The sequence below is a fragment of the Crocodylus porosus genome, unplaced genomic scaffold (assembly GCF_001723895.1).
Source record: "Crocodylus porosus isolate Cpor-Errol unplaced genomic scaffold, CroPor_comp1, whole genome shotgun sequence".
Lineage (NCBI taxonomy): Eukaryota > Metazoa > Chordata > Crocodylia > Crocodylidae > Crocodylus > Crocodylus porosus.
In genome coordinates, this window is record NW_017728951.1 from 31,861,747 (window position 1) to 31,877,529 (window position 15,783).

The 15,783-nt window shown below is 46.0% G+C and overlaps 1 protein-coding gene across 3 annotated transcripts in view; it reads left to right on the top strand.

Annotated features, from left to right (window-relative positions):
• The first annotated feature begins 7 nt into the window (after window positions 1–7).
• Window positions 8–15,783, top strand: part of HTR7 (5-hydroxytryptamine receptor 7) — a 56,366-nt gene continuing 40,590 nt past the window's right edge. For all 3 annotated transcript variants that reach the window (XM_019556251.1, XM_019556250.1, XM_019556249.1), the window contains exon 1: window positions 8–534. In XM_019556251.1, coding sequence (XP_019411796.1) covers window positions 35–534 — 500 coding nt within the window. In that variant the 5' untranslated portion in view covers window positions 8–34. The remainder of the gene's footprint in view (window positions 535–15,783) is intronic.

The window sequence follows — 15,783 nt, forward strand, 5'->3', positions numbered from 1 at the left end:
AGCGGGCCGGGCCTCATGGGCGGCGCGCCCCGCCATGGTCCTCGCCGGCAACAGCAGCCCCGTGTGCGGGCAGCTGCGGGCGCTGAGCGGCGGGAGAATGATCGCGGGCTCGCTGCCCCCCCGCCTGGTGAAGCTGGCCCAGGAGGTGGGCGCCAGCCCCGCGGGCCCCACCGGCTGGGCGGGCGGCAACGACACGGGCTGCGGGGAGCAGATCCTCAGCTACGGCCAGGCCGAGAAGGTGGTCATCGGGGCCGTGCTGTTGCTGCTCACGCTGCTGACCATCGCGGGCAACTGCCTTGTGGTGATCTCCGTCTGCTTCGTCAAGAAGCTGCGGCAGCCGTCCAACTACCTGATCGTGTCGCTGGCGCTGGCCGACCTGTCGGTGGCCGTGGCCGTGATGCCCTTCGTCAGCGTCACGGACCTCATCGGGGGCGAGTGGATCTTCGGGCGCCTCTTCTGCAACGTCTTCATCGCCATGGATGTCATGTGCTGCACGGCCTCCATCATGACCCTGTGTGTCATCAGCATTGACAGGTGAGTGCAGCCTGCGGGCCCTCATGCTGCGCGGGGGCCACCGCTTCTCCAGGCTGTCACTTCTGTTGCCCCAACACTGCTGGGGGTGGGGTGGGGGGGGAGGCCCTTATCCAACTCCTGCCTACTTTCAGCACACCCCACCAGGGAGGGGGGACCGAACCCCCCACCTTTATAGGCCTCGATCTCCCAGGACTCAGCTTCTCTTTGGCTGCTACACCTGAGAATTTCTTTCCGCTCTTTCCATGTAACAGGCTAACTTGCTGGGCCTGGCTTTCTGCATGTGGAGACTTGAGGAAGAACGTCTTGCGCTGGAAAGCTTTTTACCCCAGTCACAGAGTTGGGCAAATACAAAGATGTCACCCTAAGAAATCCTTGCCTCTCGCACTGGGTCGCTTGGGAAGTTTGCACGCTGGGGTCTGGGTTGCCGGGTCAGGCTGAGTAGCACAGTAGAGGGCACTTCCAGCAGAGGTCTCTGGTGCTTGCTTATTTTTGCTTTGGGAAGCTGTGAAGACAGTCTGTTTAGAAAAGCCGAGGGTAACTTTAAAAAAACCCCAAAACTCCAACCAAAGCAAGTTATTTCAAGTAAAGCCTGGCAGGATAGGTGCACAGGAGTGAAAGTGTCCTTCTGGGATGTCAGTCAGCAATGACGCTATTGTCCTGTTGGGAAACTTTGCTGCTAAACTCTATCTTTGTAAAGGAAAAAAAAAATCATCAAGACTAACACAAAGGACAAGGTTTATGCAGATTTTGCTCAAGTCTCAGTTTGCGTGACAGATTAAGCAGGCTTGTATCAATAACAACTTTACAGATGTACCATAGCCTCTTTACTGAATACAGTTATGAACATAGATCCCTTTGGGCCTGATTCTCCTCACGTTTACATCAGTGCAACTCAGTGGGATCACTCTTGATTCATTCATGAGCAAAGATGAGGTGTCTAGGCTTAGTTAGCTTTTGGTTATGCTGGTGCAGCTCTAGGACTGCCACATGCAATGTGGATTAATGCAACTGTGACTGAGAACAGAATTTGGTCCCTTTATGCTTTACTAGTGCTTTCTTCTCTGCTAAAGAGCCAAGCTGCTCCTCTTCTGAAGAAATAATTTGTAAAAACTTTGGATGCTAAAGTGATCCCAGTCAGTGTAATGACTGCTGTAGGACTTAGCAGTAATTAATTTCTAACGTTTTAAGAGCCAAATGACCTATTCTGCCAGTACCTTAGCTCTCCACAGCAGTAGGGAGGGGAGGCTGCTTGTTCCGTTTTGACGCAGGTTAGTCTGTAGATTATACTTCATGCCTCAAGGTACCAAAATAGCAAGGCCAATGGAGTGAAGTGGAGTGCTGTTTCACCACCAATGTCCCTCTTTCCGTTGGGATATCCACTGTGCTGGGTGCCACAGTGCTGGCTCCATAAATCTTGTATCACCTGAGATTTCCTATGTCCAAAATGGTTTCACCAAAGGGCTGTTAAAGGTTTGCGTGTCCAGGTAGTGCAATGGAGCTGGAGCAAAGGAAATAATCTGGTTCTTGTTGGAGCTAGTGAGATTTTTGCTGCTTCTGTCAAAAAACCTTGGCCATATCACATTTTTTAGAATATTTTGTGTGTTTCTGAATTTTCTATCGCAGAGAAATTGCTATGTGTTTTCTGTAAGACTCTGAAACCCTTAGATAATCATATTGGAACTGCAAGTTGATTTTATGAAACATCTGTCCCTTTCATTGGTCCCTTTCACAGCTGCTGGCATTGGTAGGGACACAGGAATTGCCTTACTGGAGCAGAGAAATGGTTCATGTAGTCTCATATCCTGTCTGAAATTGGCCTGTTTCAGTTACTTCAGAAGAAGATGCAAAAATCTTGCAGTACACATTTATGGTTAAGATACTCTCCAGAAGAGTTTCCTGCAACAATCGGGGTATTTTTATGTCCCAAAATGTTAGGATTTATATCCATTCCAAAACACTTCTTTATCAGAATTTGCTGTTGCAGTGCTGCATACTTTTATTAACCCTGTAGATGGCCGGTGCTTATTCAGATCCTGATACAAACCTGGTGGTAAGTTCTATAAGCTAGCTTTGCCTGAGCCATAAAGTATTTTTTTTCATCAGTTTTTTAAATTTTCTGTCTTTAAATTTAATTCTTGTAAAGGGCAACTGCCTGATCTCCCCTCTCTCTACTGTTCATTGTTCTGTACTTGTCTCCAAGGTGAACAGTCCCATTTTTTCAGTTTCTCCATATGGAAGCTTTCCACATCTCTAACCATTCCTAGCTTCCCGTCTCTGAACCCCGTTTCCATTATTTCTGCTCTCTTTTTTGAGATAAAATAATCCAAACAGAACTGTCCAGGTAAGGATGTGCTACTGATGACAATATTATGGTATTTTTCACACCATTTCTTTTATCCTATCATTTTATTTGCTGTTTTTGGTACATTGAACAGACGTCTTCATTGAGCTGTCCATAATGATGCTCTCCCATCCTGAGGTATTATGGCTGAAGAAACAGTGTGACCTTTTAAGAATGAAGGCAAGGTAGATTTGCACCTTACAGATTAACTAAATCAGAGATGCATAAACTTTTGTAAGCAACACCTTGCTTCATCAGTGCTGTGAAGGACCCTTACGTGGGATTCAAAATGCCTTAAAGAGCATTTGATGGAAATGTCCACATATTTTTTTATCTTGCTGAAGGAAGAAATGTTGCTGGAATACAGAACTTCCATTATATCAAGAAATTATACACTAAGGCAGAAAGTAGTTGAAACTGATTGGATAGGAGATAAAGCAAAAGACACAGAGATGCCAGAGGATCAAGTAAGATACTGGTGCAAGTCTGACAACGTCCTGTACACCGTGTTTAAGAGTACCAGCAACACCTAAATAGTGCCTCAAGCTTTCTGTGGCCTATCTGGCCCTGGAGTGAGTGAATTTTACCCTCTCCAGGAATAACTGCAGTATAGACTAAAGCTTGGCACTATGGAGTAGTGCCTGGAGCCTGTGTTGTTATCCAGTTTGTCTCCCCGCTCAGCAAGGGGGGCTAAGTTACCTTAGGACCCTTCTTTGTTTTTTTCATTTAGCGAACTCTAACTTTTACTGGAACAGAGATGGGAAGAGAGACAGTCCAAGGGAAATATTTGAAAGACTTCAGCGTTTAACGTACAGTAGTTTTTTGTTTTTGATTTTTGTTATGCTTTAAAAAAATCAGGAAGATTTCTGAGTTAATTTAGAAGGCAGGGAAAGTGGTTGTGATGTGAGATTACCTCCCTGCATCAGCCAATCGGTAGAAGATGCTTGCATGACTTAAATCCCACTGAAAATTAGAAGATTCTCAGACCTTGTGTTGGCTCCATGTGCAGGGGGAAATTTCACCCTCTGTTGTGATGCACAAGAAGAGTATGCTTGCAATTGTGTCAGCTCAGCTGAGTTCATATAATATGACTGAAAATGCCTGATATGTGGCTAGTGGGTACTCGCTGCATAGCCAGCTCCCATGGCTGGAAACCCAATTGCCTGTAATGTAATGTAGCAGGGATTTTCAGGTATGTTAAACTAACTCAACTGATAAGCACTCTCATTTGCTCCTTAAGATGCATACTCTAAGGTGGCCGTGTCCACATGAGCATGGACATTTGTTTCCCTGGGGACAAGAAGCAGCAACACACCGTGTGCATGGCAGGTTACCCTGGTGAGGTAGGGGAGGCTGAGGCCAGCACTGGGCTGGCCCCAGCAGCCTTACCTGGGGTCCTCCTGGGGCAGCAGCAGCAGTCCTGCTGCTCAAAGCCTGGCTGGCAGCCAGAGTGTGGCTCTGGCCAGCCAGGCTCTTGAGCATGTAAAATGGGTATTTGTGCCCAAGTACTGACTTCAGAATTCACATGCAGGATGCCAGAAATGCACCCGTTGGGTGTAACTGAACATCTAAAGTTGTTTAAAGTTCTTGAACCAAAAAGGTAATCTGTATCACTGCTCCAAGTAGTAGTAATGAATGTCACGTTTAGACTGCCGGGCTGAAAGAAACTCCCCCAGCCCTGAGCAGCACTGCGCAGTGTGGCAGGAGCTGCTGGAGATGAGGGGAGAAAAACAGCTATGCTGGGCCAAGCCACTTTCCCCTTGCCTGCAGCAGTTACTCCCCGTCCCGTTCCTGCTGCTCCTGAGCCACTCCGGGAGCGGGGGGGTGGGTAGGGGAGCTTCAGCTCAGCAGCTTGTGCCCCACGCATGGAGTCCAGCTGCAGCCCCCGCCCGGGCACCTTCCGCCCTCAAAGTAGGGTGGCCACCATAGAGAACATTCTGGTTTTCTGCTACTCTGTCTTCTATTGATACAAAACCCGATGCCTTTAGGTCATAAAAGTGCCCGGTTTCTTATCAACAGAGGACAACCAGGCTGTCCTCTATGATGGCCACTCTACTTCTAAGACATCCTGGAGCTGGAGCTCCTTGGGCAGGGCATAAGCTTCTCGCCCCCCCACCCAGAGCAGCGCTGTGTGACATGGCCATGGTATCAGCAGCTGGGACATAACAGCCCCCTGCGTCAGCCAGCCTGCAGCTGCTTGTGCAACTGCAGCCCTGGGTGCTGCACAGGGCAGGGGGCTTGGCAGTGGCTGCTGCCAGGCTCGGGGCCCACCAGCACCTCCAAGCTAGCTGGGGAAGCCTGCTTCCCAGCCAGCCCCCACCTGGTGGGGCCAGATGCCAGCGAGCAGGGCCCCCTGGAGGGGTGGCAGCATAGGCAGTGGAAGGGGAGGCTAATGGGGCTCAGTACCTCCCAACACAGGGCAGTAGGAGGCATTGCCTTAGGGCAGTCTGGCTGCAGGGTCCTGAAGCGGGGGGTGGGGAGGGGCAGGCACACAAAGCTACCCTGCATGCTCGCAGGCAGGAAAGTTTCTTTTAATCTCTTTTTTTTTAATTTCCATGGGCTTGGAGGGAGGTCAGATGGAGACCCCCACAGTGCAGGAAAGAGTAGGGTAGGGGAAGGGTGAATCATCCACCCCTGTGACTGGCACTGTGGGGACTGTCCTGCAACCTGGCTGGGCCAGGTCCCCGTTTGCCATGAATGGGGTCCTGGCCTGGCTGGGTTGTGAGACAATCAGAGCCTGATGCCTCCACCAGAGGTGCAGTGCTAGGCAGCCAAGGTGTTGGGGGGAGAGGGCATGTGGCCCCCTGATCTTTGCATGGGTGAGGGTGGGCCACAGCTGCAACCTGGGCTCGGCCTCTACTGCATGTCTCTGTACCTCAGAGCCTGGCACTACACCTCTGGCTCCCCACCCCTTGTCTGCACACACACTGAGGGGACAGGAGGGGACTTATTCTGCCGCTGAGCGGTGGCAAAGATCAAAATGGGCAGACCCCCAGGGGCAGTGGGGTAGAGGGGAGAATAATCTCTGTCCTTGCCCTGCTGCCTCAGGGGCCACCCTGGCTCACTGCTGCAGCAGTGAGGGGGGAGCATCTGACAGGCTGGGCTCAGGTCCCGGCCGATGGGACAGGGAGGGTGGAATTAAATCCCTCTCTGGCCAGACCCCTGCCCTTGCCTGTTCCTGCCCAGGCTGGGGAGCAGAGAGGTGGGGCCAGCCCTACTGGGCTGGAGTAGAGTGTCTGGTCCAGAGAGCATGCCGGGATGCTGGGGGACTCTAGTTCAAGTGAAACCAGTAAGTGGTCTGGGACAGACATTGCATAAACTGGTTTAAGCCAAATCAGTTAAGTCTGATATACTACATTCAACCAGGTTTATCTTAAACTGGTTTTAGCCATTTTGAAACTGGTTTATGTGCACTGAATGTCTGTTCTGTTACAGGTTTAACCAGTTTCTTTCTGTACACAAACCGGTTTATGTGTAATGTTTGTCTCTAGCATTCAGCATCCATACAGAAAGCAGTTCATCTAAGATCTGTTGTCCATTTCTACAGTAGTGTCACAGTACTTTTTATTTATAGGGTTCTTCAATTTTATGCATACTGGATAGGTTCATAATTCACTGAATTAAATAACATAGTGCTGGTCCCAGCATTTGCTTATTTCTTTTATTTGTTTATGTGTATACATGGCTTAAGTACATAGCAACTTTCATCCTCAATGTCTGCTTTGTAATGCTATGGTACTCTAGTTAACTGCCTAGTAGTCTTGAAAGGGAAGCAGCTGTCAAAGGGCTGTGATTAGAACCCTTGGAAGTGAAGGGAGCTAGTTACTTCTGGAGCTGCTATTACCATAGCACCTGTAGTGCTGTGTGTTGTAATGGGTATTGTCTACATTAAGTGTGGATTAGCATCTAGCCTTTTTTTAGGCCTGGGTCTATACTTCATAATAGAGTGCACTGTATGCAGGATTGAATTGAGTGGAGAATCTAGATGATCCCTTTGCAAATATCAAACATTAGAATTTCATGCTTTTTTCAGGCCACACCATCCCTTCTACATTCACAAGATCTAATCCTCTATGAATCCACTTCATGGAGTACAGAAATAAGAAGTCTCACCTCAGTGGCAGCTGTCCTTTATCTTGTGGGCATCTCTGTAAGAACAGAGATACTTGCCTACAGAAAGGTGACAAAGGATGGGACTGATGGAATTGAGCTTCATTGAGCTCCAGGAGGATTCCAGATGCTGTATTTCATGGTGTATAGGTTGGGTTTTGAAGCTCAATTTTAGTCTTAAAAATCAAACTGGACTCATACGCTGTGCTGGTACCACTCACAGGGGTTGGGACTGTGCCAGTTGAGCCCCAAGCCTGTCCTTGTCTCCATCCCTGTCCCCTGCGAGTAGCGCTGAGCCTGGCGCTGCTCAAAGAGGATGGGGATGGGGCTGGGCTCGGCTGCTATTTACCCATCCTTTGGTGCAGGACCTGTCCCGCACCCCGGAGAGTTTTGGAGGAACACACTGGTTGTAGAGACCTTGGCAGCATGGTTATCCTTCAGGAAATGGTAGTTTACTATAAATACCTAATGTTTTTTTCTGTAAATCTTCTCTTCTGACCCTTCAGCATGGGGAATTACAGCACTTGAGCCTGCACTCAAGGGCATATCCAGATTATATTGTTCCTTGGGGATAGCTAGCAGTAGTACAGTTTTGGGCCACTGCTAGCTGTTCCCTGAGAATGCCCCTGCACATGTGCTCTGGAGTGGGGCAAAATGCCCCAGGTCAGGTAGGGGGAGAGTGAAGCCTTACCTGGGGTCCTGAGAGCCTCCTGGGGCTGCAGCAGTGGTGATCCAGGCATCGAGACTCCCACAGTGCAGGAGAGAGTGGGGTAGGGTGAATCCTTCACCCCTGTAACTGGCCCGCTCCCTCCTGCACTGTGGGGATTATCCCACGACCTAGCAGGGCCGGGGACCCATTTGCTGTGAATGGGGTCCTGGCCTGGCTATGTTGCAGGACCTGACCAGTAGCTGGAGAGTGGCTCTAGCTAGCCAGGATCTGGTTTTGCTCAGTCTGCACTTTACAAAGAACAATTTGGAAATGTGTTTTACTTAAATTACAAGTACAGTTCTGTGCCTTTTCAGTATGTGTATAAGGCAGAGACTGAATAGATGTAGGGCCTAAAAGACAGTAAATTGGAAATTACATACATTACATAAAATGTCAATGCTGACAAACATTTAGGAATAAGGGGAAGAACCTGCTCCTATTGAAGCCAGGTGTGTTTTGTCATTGACCTGGGTGGGAGCAGAATGTGAACCTGCGTGCATCTCATGATCGCACAGTAGAAGCTGATGGGAGGGAACCTTAGGAAGACTGGAGGATGCAGTAGAAAGAAATTTATGCTTAATATTCTTTTGTTATCATTATGTGCATTACTCGTAGAACAAAAACGGAATGCTCCAAATGGAGAAATGCAAGAAAATCTGTAGCTTAGTCTAAAAATTGCTATGAGGACCAAATTCTCCATCAATGGCTAACTGATATTAGGACATAACCTTTACATCTATGCCTTTCATTGCAACAGTCTTGTTTTATTTTTCATCTGAAACTATCCACTGATGCCTGTTCCGAAACTCTTGTTGCCTAATTTTTCAGACGTGATGAATGATTTGGGGTGCCTCAATTTTTGGGGGTTCAAGTTGACACTTCAGAGGAGGCCTGGTGTTCAGAGAGGGAACATCACCTTTTTTTTTTTTTTTTTATAGCAGGGCTCCTTAAATGATATGTAAACACTGAGCATTGTGAACAAAGCTAGCTATTTTTGAAAAATACATTCTATACATTGAAAAGGGATTATTCCCTGTTTTCACCTGCTGCACAGGGGGTAAGGGGGAGGGGAGACAGGGCTACAGTTCAAGATGTTGTTTAATATCTGGTTCCTGCTTTGATGTAATAGCAAGAATATTTTTCTTAATAATGATAAAAGATAAGTTACACAGCTTACATCAAAGCTGTGAAGACATTTAATGGGTAATAGAGACATTTGAAAATGGACTTCGGTCATCATAAAGATTTCCATGAGTGAAGTCTGATTTGAATCTGCTTCAACTTGACAAAATGAAAGAGATGCTAGAATTTTTTGCTTTATACATTTTCTAATATACAGGTTGGCAATCTATGGTCCATGGGCTGGATGTGGCCCACAACAACTCAGGGAATACACAGCCCGCTCTAGCCACAGCAGAAGAGGTGCCTTTTCCAGTGCCCTGTTGCCTGCTGTGCCTGCTGCAGCAGAAGAGGCATCCCTGGAGTTCTGGGGCCTGCCTTTTTTCTCTCTATTCCCATCGCAGCATCTGCTGATTGCTGGGGAGGTGTGGGGATGCAGCCTACAGCAGGAGCTGGGTTGTAGGTAGTGGCCTGCAGTGGGAAAAGGTTGCCAGCTCTGTTGTAATGCATTAGAGCTATGTCTTATCGTCAAATCTATGCATCAAGTTAGAAACCAATCTCTACCAGCATTTAACATGCTGGGAAAATGGAGTATATTTGCATTGATTTGTATATCCATGCACTGTAGCTTTTAACTGAATCAATACTATATTATTAAATATTGAGGCATTTTGTAGTCCGTTAGGGACTTGTGAAGCAATTGTTCTAAGATTTGTGTAGGGGAGAGAACCTACAGCACTACATTGCTGGTGACATACTGTATATCAGTGCCTAGGGACTAACATTACACATAAACTTGTTTAAGTGATCAGAAACTAGTTTAAATCTGTAACAGAACAGATGACCAGTCCACATAAACCAGTTTGAAAATTGGCTGAAACTAGTTTGAGATAAATCTGGTTAAATGTAGTATCAGACTTAACTGATTTGCATCAAACTAGTTTATGCAATGTCTGTTCCAGACCCCTTGCTGGCTTAATTTTAAACCAGACTCCCCCAGCATCCTTACATGCTCTCTGCACTGGGCTCTCTGCTCCACAGCAGAGCTGACCCCTCCCCTCTGCCCCCTGGCTGGAGCTCAGGAGAGACTGCAAGCATCTGCCTGGTTTCCCCCTGATCCCCACTTTACCTCTCCACTCCGTGATAATTAGGGATTTCCCTGTCCCCACTGCCTTATGCAGACACCTCTCAGCATTAGCTAGCAGATCACATGCTGGCTACTGTCTGACCTGTGGCAGATGGCACAAAGGCAGAATCAATAGGTAGCTGGTAATGTCCTTCTGTTGTTTTCTTAATGTGGTGAAAAAGAGTGGTATCAATTCCCTGTTGGGCTGTTCAGAAGGAGTGGAGGGGACGGCTCCCTAATCATAGCATCCTGCTGGGGCCTGGCCCCTCAGGTCAGCACTCTGGAAGGGAAGGGAGGGCTGCTTTAGCACACCCTGGCTTCTAGCCTGAGCCACTGCAAGCATGTGCCTGCATGTTTGGGATGTCTGCACAGTTACAAATTTATTTAGTCTAGTGAGGTTAGACTAACTTGAAAAGATTTAAGCAATTCAGGCTCAGGCTTTTTGAATGTCCATCCATAGCCAGAAGGAAAAGTTTCTCCAAATACACTTCTTAAAGAATCTAAAAGTTAAAAATAAGTAAAAGTTTTACTTCTTATAATATTAAATATTTTTAGGATTATTTTGCACATTAATGACATGCTACATCATGGAATTGTTGTGGCATCTTCAATCAGATATAAATAAAAGAAAATCCAATGACACAGTTTAGTATTATGAGTAGGCATATTTTTCAGCTACCATTTAAATTAACCTTGAAGTCTGTGCTTTGTTCTTGTGGGCTCAGTCTTGCATTCATTTGTTCCCGGAATGGAATCAAGGATCAGTTCCTTAATGTTAAGATATTAATAGAATTGAGGACATTTGGCTTCTTTAGGACAGAACAGCTTTCTTATTCTGAAGAAACTTCTCTGCACACAGTATCAGTGACTGACAGTAAGTGTATTACAGATTTTGGTGTTAGTGTTGGTCAGACTGCCACCTTAGTCCATGAATACTTGTGGTAGTATTTTTAGCATTTGGTTAACATTGCTGAAGCCTAAGCAGTGTGCCAAACAGGTCCCTGCCCAAGTTACATTTCATGCACTACAGAGGTAGATTCTCTCTCTAAGTATGTCAAATAATCTGTATCTGTTTTTCTGATGGATGCCACTCATCTTGTTTTAGATGAAAAAATTACAGTAATTGGCAGGTTCCCATAGGCTGGAGCTTCCTCCCCAGCTGTTTGCTTTGATGTGCTGAGCAGTGGAAAGCTGCTCTAAAGGGAGAAACAAAAATTCCTGCATCTTTGGAAAATCTGTGGCTTTTTTTTATCTCACCTACTGTCTTCCATTCCTCCTAGGGGCATGCTGAGGATTGGGCAGACAGAGCAGGGAGAGTTTTGCTTGGTCCCTGATGAACACTGTCAGTAAGATTATTTCAGTTAGTACAATTTAGAGAAGCCTTTATGCTGCTGACCCAAGGGTGTGGAAAGATGGCTGAGAATCATTTTCCCTTTCCTTGCTGTGCAAAATCAGGTTCTGGCCCACTATATTTGGAATAAAAGACCTTTGAAAGATATTGTTCAGTTGAAGGAAAAGTGACAGCTTTTGCCTGAACTTGGAAGGTCTGGAATAGGGCCTGAGTGAGTGGGGTCTGCCAAGTGGTAACTGTTACAAAGAAAAGTATGCACTGGAATTAAAATTCTGAAATAACAGTTTAAAATGAAGATCCTAAACTATTGCTAAATTCTGCCATTTTAAAAGTGTTTTGTAAAATGCAGTTTCATTTAGTTGCAAACTTCCATGTCTAACTTTTCCTGTTAATGCAGAAAACAGTCATTTTTATGAAGTGGCTGCCTTTAAACAGGCTTGTTTTCATGCAAACAGAAAATATTATCAGAGAGAAAGTTACCAGGCAGCTCAAAACCTTGGTGAAAATTCTTGCTACTAAGCAGGGGTCTCTTGCCTTCAGAGAGATCCGTTAGTTAAAGTGCTAGGTGTTATGGAACATAGAGGACCTTGCATTTTACATTCAAGCACTATTTTAGCTGTTTAACAGAAGTGATCTACTCTTAAACTGTTAAGGAGCTGATGAGCTTCGAACATTAGAGAGTTGTCATTTTTAGAAACACTTAGGTCACTAGGTGACTTTAAAGCTTTAAGAGACATTTCAGTTTCTACTTTAAAGTGTTTTGAACTGGGCAAATCAGATTTCTGGTATTTTCCCTAAAATCTTGGTTGGGTAAAAAGCTTATTGCTCCTTCAAGCCACCCTTAACTTGAAAAGCCAAAACCTGCCTGATTTACAGTCGAGCTCTGGACTGACTATAGCACCACTTGGGGTTTGCAATTTAGACTGCTTTGCAGAAGGAAGTCAAGAATAACACTTGCCAAAACCCAAAGGAAGCCCAGCAGGAGGAGCAAGGGTTCCTGAACTTGCCTGTTTTGTTATTGCTGAAAACTCATGGTAGTATAGGCTGCACCTTGTTTTGAGAAACTGGTTCACTTCCACTCAATCAATTTTCTCACCTTTGTCCTTTTGGCTAGAGACAGACATTCAAAAAGCCTGAGCTTCAACTGATTCAATCTTTGCAGCTTAGTCTAACCTGGATAGGCTAAAACAGTTTGTAACTGCACAGACCTCCCAAACATGCAGGCACATGCCTGCAGTGGCTCCAGCTAGAAGCTGGGGGGGTGCTAGAGCAGCCCTCCCTTCCCTTCTACAGTGCTGAGCTGAGGGGGATGTGGCCAGACCCAGCAGGACTCTATGATTAGGGAGGGATTCCCCACCCCCTCCTGAGTGGCCCCTCAGGGAATTGATAACTGTGTTTATCACCCCTAATTCATTGTTTATCACCCCATTAAGAAAACAGAGTGACATTACAAGCTACCTGTTGATTCTGCCTTTGTCCTGTCTGCCACAGTGTGAACTGTAACCAGAATGTGGTCTGGTAGCTTATACATAGACACCTCTCAGCGAGGCCAAGGGGAGAGGGGAATTCCTGCTTAGCAGGGAGTGGTGAGGGAGAGGAGCCTGCAGTCTCCACCAGAGCTCCAGCCAGGGAGCAGAGATGAGGGGCCAGCCCTGCAGTGGAGCAGAGAGCCGTGCTCAGCCTGGAGAACGTGCTGGGATGCTGGGGGAGTCTTGTTTTACTTAAATCTGCAAGGAGTCTAGAACAGACATTCCGTAAAATGTCTTTGGGTTTGACCCAAATCAGTTAAGTCTGATAAACCTGGTTGAATGTAGAAAAAGGCTAAAACCAGTTTGAGATACTAACTGGTTTATGTGCACTGAACAGCTGTTCTGTTACAGGTTTAAACATGTTTCTGATCACTTAAATTTGTTTATGTGTAATGTGTGTCTCTAGCCTTTGAGACCTAGCTCTTATAGTCAGCAGTCAAAGCCATAAGGAGTATCTATTACTTCTCATCCCCTCGGAGGAAGAAAATTAGAGTTTTATCTCTTCACTCCATTGTTCTTATTCACTCTGCTACTGCCTTATAGGTCTTAGTTTGTAGTCACTAGTGGGATTCAGACCCACAGTTCCAGGGGAGACCGACCTGAATGCATCATCGCTGCCAGGTTTTGGCAACATAAAGGCTCTGATGTGTGTCAATTGGAAGACAATCAGTGCTGCTTTTGGGAGAAGTGTCACATCGAAGAGAGTGGCTGCTTGTTAGACAGGTTCTTAGTGACCAAGTCCATTAATCCTTCATAGTAATGTTGCAGACTGGAATGGTGAGGTGGCTGCTGGCAGTGAATTTGGGCTTGGTATAAGTGCAAGCTGTGTTCCTGAGAGGGCAGGAGAAGGGAAGTGGAGCTAGAGGGGAAGGGAGATCTGAAGAGGTATTCTTAACAGTGCTTGAACATCAGGTCAGCAAGAAGTGCCAGTTAAACATGGGCTATACTGGCCTAACTTAACCTTTGAGAGTTGGAGACAGATCAGACTTTTCCCCTACAAGGAAAGCTAGATTGGTGAAAGATGACAATTTCAGCCATCACAGATGGGCAGAAGAGCTTAGACACCTACATTTTGTTTGTCTCTATATTTACAAAGTCATGTGAAATTAGAGTCCAGGAATGTTATCACGTACCATATGCTTCCTGAGATTCAAAAGCTGACTTTTTTTTTTGTTTTAAGCTGTACTCAGCCTTAGAAAATGAACACTGCTTAACATTTTAAAATAATTTTGACAATATTAGAAGCCTGTGCATAATATTAGTACCATCATAAAACCCAAAGTGAAAAACAGGACAGCTATAGAGGTAGTTCCAATCATTAATAATTGTTTGCCACTAACAATTGCACCCTCATGCACTTCTGTTGACTTTAATAAAAACTGCACATGCTCATCCACCCACCCATTTTGGGTAGAATTTAGCTTTTTCTCCTTGGAGTTAATATGCTAGTGGCTTTGGTTTTCTTGTTTTGTTTTCCTTTTCATTCAGATAATTTCACAGAAGGCATCCAAATTGTTGAGTATGTTGGTATATGCAAATTACTAGCGGTTTTAGAAATGTTGGAATATAAACAACCCAGAAAATGAGTCACATCTCTGCAATAAACCCCATTCCTTGGCAAGGGCACAAGCAAAGACTGAAAGTGCTAATAGCTGCAGCAGTGCTAATGCACACAACTGACGTTTACATTTTAAGGAAAGACAAATTACTTTATGCGGGGCTGCTTAACTTGTGGGCGAGATCCAGCTCACAGAGCTTTGGCTTCTAGCCCACTGAGCTTCCCATGTGGTGGCAAACTTGGGGGCAGGGGAGCGGCAACTAATACTGCTACCCTCATCCCCTGCTGCCAAATTTCCAAGCTTTGCACTGCTAGGTTGGGGCCAGGCCAAACACCCTTCACTCCCTTTCTCACAGCTGGATCAGGGCCAGGCCACACCCTTCACATCTGGCCATGCCCACTAGCCAGATTTGGCCCACAGATGGAGTGGGCACTGCCCATCCAGCCCATGGGGCAACAAAGTTGAGCACCACTGATAGGGGATTAAACCACATGGAATTGCTCTGTGTGTGTTCCAGTTAAGGTGCTAGGAAGCAGAAGAAAAGATAAATTTATTGCAATTTGCTGTTAATAAAATCATTTTATTAATACATGAGATGACTTCTCAATCAAGAAGCCTGAGGAAAAAGACTTACTTCACTAAGGAAAATATGCAACTCTAGGCTTAATCCTGAATCTGCCCCATAAACAAGGAGCAGTGCTTTCCTTAGAAGAGGCAAGGAGAGACCCACACCGTTTACCACTGCTCTGAGGGAGAAGACTCAACATTAGGCCTTAACCCAGCAGAGCGTTCTTCCCCTGGTGCACTTGTGTATGGGTGCATTGTGGGAGGTAGAGACAAAGCCTAACTTTTTCCCTAACCTTTCCATATTACCCTTCTTACATGGAAAGCAAAGAAATCTAGTGGGTCTGTGGATTCTGAAGCAAGGAGGGATATAATACCCCCTTACTTGCACCTCTTTTTAAACCAGGTCATGATCTGGCCCTCTGTATCCAGAAAAACGAAGTAGTGAACTGTGGGAAATTTTGAAATTTTTTCCATGCTCATACTGCTAGTCAATCTGAATCTTCTTTACTACAAGAACTGGATTAAAGCAAGTTAAGTACTGGGGTTGGCACAGGTTAAAGTAGATTAAAGAAAGGAAGAAAGTTTGCAATCTGTTTATGGGAGGTCTCAGAGCCCAGAAACTCCCAAGCGAGGCCTCAGCTGCTCTTATTTCAGGTTCTTCCATTTCATCAGCCAGTACAGGAGCAGAGGAGTAAAAGCTGACCTCTGATCTGCTTCAGAGCAGATGGTACAGAATGGGGGTGACTGATGCCTCCTGAGTTTGGGGAGGGCACAATTTGTGGGTGGGCCCAGGGCAGGTCAAAAGCACCATATCCACGCCTATAAATCTGTGGCTTGG